General features: G+C 41.6%; 1 protein-coding gene across 4 annotated transcripts in view; it reads left to right on the top strand.

Annotated features, from left to right (window-relative positions):
* LOC110455792 (patj homolog) overlaps positions 1–7,801 on the top strand; it is a 54,959-nt gene that overhangs the window by 5,655 nt on the left and 41,503 nt on the right. For all 4 annotated transcript variants that reach the window (XM_021506160.1, XM_021506161.1, XM_021506159.1 and 1 more), the window contains exons 2-6: positions 2,498–2,632; positions 2,808–3,170; positions 3,641–3,746; positions 6,082–6,173; positions 6,974–7,109. In XM_021506160.1, the coding sequence (XP_021361835.1) occupies positions 2,498–2,632; positions 2,808–3,170; positions 3,641–3,746; positions 6,082–6,173; positions 6,974–7,109 (832 nt within the window). The remainder of the gene's footprint in view (positions 1–2,497; positions 2,633–2,807; positions 3,171–3,640; positions 3,747–6,081; positions 6,174–6,973; positions 7,110–7,801) is intronic.

Below are 7,801 nucleotides of genomic sequence, written 5' to 3'. Positions count from 1 at the left end.
CGTGAAGAGTCTGGCCACCATAATGTAAACGTGAAGAGTCTGGCCACCATAATGTAAACGTGAAGAGTCTGGCCACCATAACGTAAGCGTGAAGAGTCGGGCCACCATAACGTAAGCGTGAAGAGTCAGGCCACCATAACATAAACATGAAGAGTCGGGCCACCATAATGTAAACGTGAAGAGTCGGGCCACCATAACATAAGGTGTACAGTTGATTTCAGCTCTGTCTGTCCATGTACTGTGTTGATTATTAGTACTTCCTTACTTTTTTCTACCTCTTAGTTTAAATGTATTTAAATGGTTGCCTTTGCCTATTCTTTTTAGGTCACCTGAGCTTTGCTCAAGTGACCTATTCTTATCGCTTTCCGTCCGTCGTCCGTTGTTCGTCGTCCGTCGTCCGTCATCCGTCGTTCGTCGTCCATCGTCCGTTGTCCGTCGTGCGTAAACTTTTTACATTTTCAACCTCTTCTCAAGAACCAGTGAATGGATTTTTTTCAAACTTGGTCAGAATCATCCTTGGTAGATGAGGCTACAAAATTGTAAAATTGGGATTCCTACCCCAATCCCTGGGGCCAGGGCGGGGCCCCAAAGGGAAAATTAACCAATATTTCAAAAATCTTCTTCTTCAGACTCAGAGGTTTTACTTAAATTGTAAATTTCAGGACCCCCGAGCTATCCATTCTCCCTTGGGGAGGGGGTAAAGTTTACTATAGTTTATATAGGGAAATATCACTTTTGGGTATATTTTGACAACTTTCTGTAGGAAATTATTTTTACTTGGTGAGAATTATCCTTGGAGGAAGATGGTTTCAAATTGTAAAATTGGGATTCCTGCCCCATCCCCAGGGGCTAGGGTGGGGCCCCAAAGGGAACATTTACCAATATTCTCAAATTCTTATCCTTTGATGACATGACAAGTATTGTATTTCACTTAGTTTACATGCTGATTTCCACATCACATCTAAACAATAAAATAAAGCTACCAGTACCTATGATATAACTCAGGTGACCGCTAAGGCCCCTGCGCCTCTTGTTATAATATTGAGTGCAGGAATATGTGGTCCAAAAAACAAAAGAGTTCTGAAGTAAAAAAAAAATCCCAGTGATAAGACCAAAAAAAACATGGTTTAAAAAAGAACAAAGATAGTTTGACCAGGTCATCTGGAAGGGTCAATGTTGATTGCTTTATCACCTATATATTCCATGTATTTAAATCTAGGGCAAGTCCAAATAAATTGTCATATTCTCAAAGGGATTACTACGTGAAAAACAGTAAAAACACAAGGCACATTATTGAACATAATAAAAAATAAAAAATTCATACACATCACAGAAGTCTGCATTTGGACCAGTCTTTGTAATACCTCTAGCACTCGGGTTCTTATCGTCACATGTTCACCTCAACAAGAGTCCATAATTGATAAATATTTATATCGCACAAGGAGATAGTTTATTCCTGTCCTGATGGTGACCATAAAACTTGCCTTTAATCGTCATAAGCCTGTATCTCTCCAAACCTTATTGTCAGTGGTTAAGTTGGGCAAAGTAATAACGTACTGAAAGTGTCCTAGGGTATATCACTGCCATCCTAGGGTATATCACTGCCACCCTAGGGTATATCCCTGCCATTCTAGGGTATATCACTGCCATCCTAGGGTATATCACTGCCAAACAGAGATCTTCATATCTGGGAATATCCATTACCGCTGACAATAATACTGCAGCAACTTCAGAAAGAATTATTTCATTTTGATAGGAAAATAGGAAAATGCATACTGTAAACTAGTATTCCAGGGTCTGGTTTGGTTTAAATCTTTTTATGATGCTTTCAGTTGTAATAACTGTCTGCAATTCAGTGAAAGTTTGGAATTTGTATCATTTTTATGTAATGTGACTTACTGTTATTTTATTGAATAAGAAAGTCTATATTTCTGCTTCCTTCTCTCATGAGTACTCATATCACATTGAGGGAAACTGATAATGGCTGCCATGTTCAGAGAGAAAAAATTGTTATGAAGCAACAAATGATTAATCTTTGGATTTGAAAACAGGAAGCAAACTGCTAATAATGACATAATAATTCTGTAATTAAAAAATATTTTTTTCAACACAGAGTATGCAGATGATTTTGTCTTGAAAATAATTCCAGAAAAAATAAATCTGTTCAAATATAACATTACATTGTACAAATGAAGTGTGTGGCCTCAATCTCGCAGAGAAAGAGGCTGTCCAAATAGGGGAAAAGGGAATAAATTGAAGGCCAAGGCAATTAATTATTGTTTAAATATGAACAGTACTGCCCCCATTTCAGCAGATTGGTAGGCCAGATATGAGATTAAGTGACAAATCTATAAAAGACTTATCTCAAAGTACTGGTAAAGGGATTTGAACCTTACTTAGTATGAAGCATCCTAGGGCCAGGGAAATGGGGTTATCAGACCACACAGTTTTATATATCGATATTTGTTTGATTGTTGTTTACTTTGTATAATTGCAGTTGAATACAGAATGGACCCAAATTGAAGTAATTGACCTAATAAATGATGGAACAGGACTGGGTTTTGGCATCATCGGTGGTCGTAGTACAGGAGTGGTGGTTAAAACCATTTTACCAGGTGGAGTGGCTGACTTGGTAAGTCTAACAGCACTTTGGGTGTCTGAGGGCAAAGAAGAATTACCTCAAGATTGTCCGAATGGTGTAGCAGCACTGTGTTAAAAGTTAAGGGCACCTAGTTCTATGATTGTTGAGTTTGTGTCTATGAGGGTGTAAACCACCGTTTCTTAGAGTTTTGCTTCTGTTTCCACAGAATGGACGACTTCACAGCGGGGACCATGTGCTGCAGATAGGTGATGTCAACGTGAGAGGTATGGGTTCTGAGCAAGTCGCCGCAGTCCTTCGTCAGTCGGGCACTCACGTGCGACTGATTGTGGCCCGGCCTGTGATGGAGCCATCCCCTATCCCCGTGCCTCATGCCCCAATCGTACCCACACATCAGCTGGAGAGCCACATTCAGCAGATCAACAGATTCCTGGAGGGCACAGACATCCAGGCTATGTCTGAGGATAACCTCCAACAGCAACAACAGCAACAACAACAACAGCAGCAGCAGCAGCAGCAGCAGCAGATGCAGCAACAACAGAGCATGGACGGACTTGTGCAAGTCCATATAGTAAGTATATGAGTCAAATAAAGAGAAAAGGTTATACAGTAAACCAGCAGTGTGCCATCAGTGATCCAGAAGAAAAGGAAGTTTTGTTTTCACCTATCTACCCTAATTTTTTATCTAGAGCTTAAGCTTAAACCATTGTGATTGTTGGCCAATGTTTCTGTAAACATATAAGCGACATTTTAAGAAATCTGCAGCCTTATATAACATATGTCAGTGCAATCATGTTTTTGCTTGGTATGTTAATCTATGATGATCCTTATTGCAATCCTCAATTTGAATATTAAGTACCAGTAACAAATACCTAAAGGAGTTCTATTATTATACACCACATCATCCTGAGACCCAAACATCTACCCAAGAGCCAGAATTTTCTTTAAAAAATAGTACGAAAAACTGCCAATATTTTTTTCTTTCTACAATCATACCTTGAAGTACTGGTATCTAAGAACTGATGCTTTTTGTCCTTACAGCCACCAGAGTTCCCCGAGGTTGAGTACTTTGACGTGGACCTAATGAAAGATGACCAGGGCTTGGGCATTACTATAGCTGGCTACGTAGGCCGGGAGAACTCCCCTGGTAGGTGATATTTGTTGTGGCCCTTGTGTCATTATAGCTGGCTACGTAGGCAGGCATAACTCCCCTGGTAGGTGATATTTGTTGTGGCCCTTGTGTCACTTTAGCTGGCTACGTAGGCCGGGAGAACTTCCGTGGTAGGTGATATTTGTTGTGACCCTTGTGTCACTTTAGCTGGGTACGTAGGCCGGGAGAACTCCCCTGGTAGGTGATATTTGTTGTGGCCCTTGTGTCATTATAGCTGGCTACGTAGGCAGGCATAACTCCCCTGGTAGGGGATATTTGTTGTGGCCCTTGTGTCATTATAGCTGGCTACGTAGGCAGGCAGAACTAAACTGGTAGGTGATATTTGTTGTGGCCCTTGTGTCACTTTAGCTGGCTACTGAGGCCGGGAGAACTCCCCTGGTAGGTGATATTTGTTGTGGCCCTTGTGTCACTTTAGCTGGCTACGTAGGAGGGCAGAACTCCCCCTGGTAGGTGATATTTGGTGTGGCCCTTGTGTCACTTTAGCTGGCTACGTAGGCGGGCAGAACTCCCCTTGGTAGGGGATATTTGTTGTGGCCCTTGTGTCACTTTACCTGGCTACGTAGGCCGGGAGAACTCCCCTGGTAGGTGATATTTGTTGTGGCCCTTGTGTCACTTTAGCTGGCTACGTGGCTGGGAGAACTCCCCTGGTAGGTGATATTTGTTGTGACCCTTGTGTCACTTTGATTGGCTACGTAGGCCGGGAGAACTCCCCTGGTAGGTGATATTTGTTGTGGCCCTTGTGTCACTTTAGCTGGCTACGTAGGCTGGGAGAACTCCCCTGGTAGGTGATATTTGTTGTGGCCCTTGTGTCACTTTAGCTGGCTACGTAGGCAGGCAGAACTCCCCTGGTAGGTGATATTTGTTGTGGCCCTTGTGTCATTATAGCTGGCTACGTAGGCAGGGAGAACTCCCCTGGTAGGTGATATTTGTTGTGACCCTTGTGTCACTTTAGCTGGCTACGTGGCTGGGAGAAATCCCCTGGTAGGTGATATTTGTTGTGGCCCTTGTGTCACTATAGCTGGCTACGTAGGCCGGGAGAACTCCCCTGGTAGATGATATTTGTTGTGACCCTTGTGTCACTTTAGCTGGCTAAGTAGGCCGGTAGAACTTCCCTGGTAGGTGATATTTGTTGTGACCCTTGTGTCACTTTAGCTGGCTACGTAGGCCGGGAGAACTCCCCTGGGAGATGATATTTGTTGTGACCCTTGTGTCACTTTAGCTGGCTACGTAGGCTGGGAGAACTCCCCTGGTAGGTGATATTTGTTGTGGCCTTTGTGTCACTTTAGCTGGGTACGTAGGCCAGGAGAACTCCCCTGGTAGGTGATATTTGTTGTGGCCTTTATGTCACTTTAGCTGGCTACGTAGGCCGGGAGAACTCCCCTGGTAGGTGATATTTGTTGTGGCCCTTGTGTCACTTTAGCTGGCTACGTAGGCCAGGAGAACTCCCCTGGTAGGTGATATTTGTTGTGACCCTTGTGTCACTTTAGCTGGGTACGTAGGCCGAGAGAACTCCCCTGGTAGGTGATATTTGTTGTGACCCTTGTGTCACTTTAGCTGGCTACGTAGGCCGCGAAAACTCCCCTGGTAGGTGATATTTGTTGTGGTCTTTATGTCACTTTAGCTGGTTACGTAGGCCGAGAGAACTCCCCTGGTAGGTGATATTTGTTGTGGTCCTTGTATCACTTTAGCTGGCTACGTAGGCCGGGCGAGCTCCCCTGGTAGGTGATATTTGTTGTGACCCTTGTGTCACTTTAGCTGGTTACGTAGGCCGGAAGAACTCCCCTGGTAGGTGATATTTGTTTTGACCCTTGTGTCACTTTAGCTGGCTACATAGGCTGGGAGAACTCCCCTGGTAGGTGATATTTGTTGTGGCCCTTGTGTCTCTTTAGCTGGCTACGTAGGCCCGGAGAGCTCCCCTGGTAGGTGATATTTGTTGTGGTCCTTGTGTCACTTTAGCTGGCTACGTAGGCCGGGAAAACTCCCCTGGTAGGTGATATTTGGTGTGGCCCTTGTGTCACTTTAGCTGGCTACGTAGGCCGGGAGAACTCCCCTGGTAGGCGATTAGCCCATGTGTCCCTATCACTGGCTACTAGTATATGGGCTGTGAGAAAGGTTTCGTAATTGTGCTTGGTTGGGCCTAGATGCAAGTATTACTGTCTCATAAAATAATACGGGTCATGAGAGCATTCAAGATACATAAGAAAATTGAAAAGATGTCTCTAAACTAATTAAGAAGGTAAATAGATTTTTGTAAAAGTTAAACAAAATAACTTTTTACATGCAAATAAACTGATGTTTTGTATATTTTTAGATGAACTCTGTGGAATATTTGTGAAAAGCATTGGTGAGGGAAGTGCTGCTGCTCAGGATGGCCGGATACAGGTTAACGACCAAATCATACAGGTGAGAACTCAGGTGTAAATCTGTCCATGCATAATTATTCCTTGTCAGTATGGAGGCATAAATATAATTTTTGTGTTTGGTCATATTTGTTTCATGCTAAAAGGACTTATGTAATTAAGTATGGAAATGTGCTTATACAATAAATATGTTATCACTGTTCAGATAGAATCTGCTATATATTGTATGGATTATTTATGCTATTCTATTTTTGCTGTTTTTACAGGATGGTGATAAGTGCATTAGCTATGGTTAAACAATAATTTCTGTCAGTTGGCAGATGAATTGATGACTATTTTTTATGCAAAATGACATTTCTTAGAACATGTCTATGAGCTTTTAAGTTTATCTTACTGAGTTATGGCTCTTTGTTCATTTTTATTCATCCAAAGATGAAGGACTATGAATTTCTTGCAATCCTTGCAACTTTGTCATTTTGTTATTGTCATTGTTTGGGTGAGTTATAAATTGAGGGTAGGTCACCATGGCCTTGAAAACATGGCAAAATCACTCAGAAATGTTTGTCTTGTTCACAAACAAATAGAAACGGATGACAAATACAGGCCCCATTGGACTCTTGTTAATGCAAGGAAAAGTCATAGATTACGTTTCCTGCTAAGAATAGTTTCTATTTTTTTGTTTCGTGTAGAGTTGAAATAGAAGAACATGAAAACCACGTTACAACCAATTCATACAGTTTCTATGAAACAGTTTAACCTTTATCATTTTAGACGCGCCATCATCGTTTTGTACAAGATGAACACTTTTTTGCCCCTGATGTTCCACTGTTTCCTTGTTTACAGGTAGACAACCAGGTGTTGACAGGATTTTCTAACCATGAGGCTGTAGAGGTTCTCCGTAAGACAGGACAGATGGTACACCTAAAACTTGCACGGTACCAGCATGGTCCGAAATTTGAGAAACTTCAACAGTACCTGTGTAAGTACTTTAGTTTATTCAAGTTTTTGTACTCTCTAAAAATTAGAAAATGTTTGTTAACCATACATATGCCCCCTTTTCCTGCTGTGATAGAAACAGGGTTGAATGTAAAGTCCAGCCAACTTAAAAAGTCAGTGAAGTGGAAAATATAGGTCACAGTGATCTATGTTTGATATACTGGTGTAATACTCCTGAAGATGTATGGAGATATGAAGTTAGATGATCGTTAGCTTTCTACATGTATTGTTTAGTATTGGAATAATGGAGCTTACTGTTTTACCAAGATATTGTATGGTTGGACAGATGGATGAACTTGTCCACCATGTTGTGGGGGCAAAATTAGCAATGTGCTTATTAAATCATTGTGATATTTATTTGTAATATAGATATGTGTATCATGCTTTGACACAGTGATAGTGTTGTAGACCACTCAAGGCTACAGACAAAGGTCACACAAAGGAACAATGCACAGGGGAGATATACCTTTGTGACCCTTTGATCACTTTTATTAATGCAATAAGGTTAAACACTAATGGCTAAAACTGAATTAGACATCACAGATCCAATAAAACCCCTACATCCTGATACCTATGTGGTAAAAAAAATGTATTTTATGTAGTAGGCCTATAAATTTCTGTGTGAGAATTTGAATGACATGATAAAAAGAATAGCTGTGTTTTGAGGGGGGGGGG

This window comes from Mizuhopecten yessoensis, unplaced genomic scaffold (assembly GCF_002113885.1).
Source record: "Mizuhopecten yessoensis strain PY_sf001 unplaced genomic scaffold, ASM211388v2 scaffold8381, whole genome shotgun sequence".
Classification (NCBI taxonomy): Eukaryota; Metazoa; Mollusca; class Bivalvia; order Pectinida; family Pectinidae; genus Mizuhopecten; species Mizuhopecten yessoensis.
The sequence above is the reverse complement of the archived record's forward strand: the minus strand, read 5'-3'. Positions and strand labels throughout refer to the sequence as shown.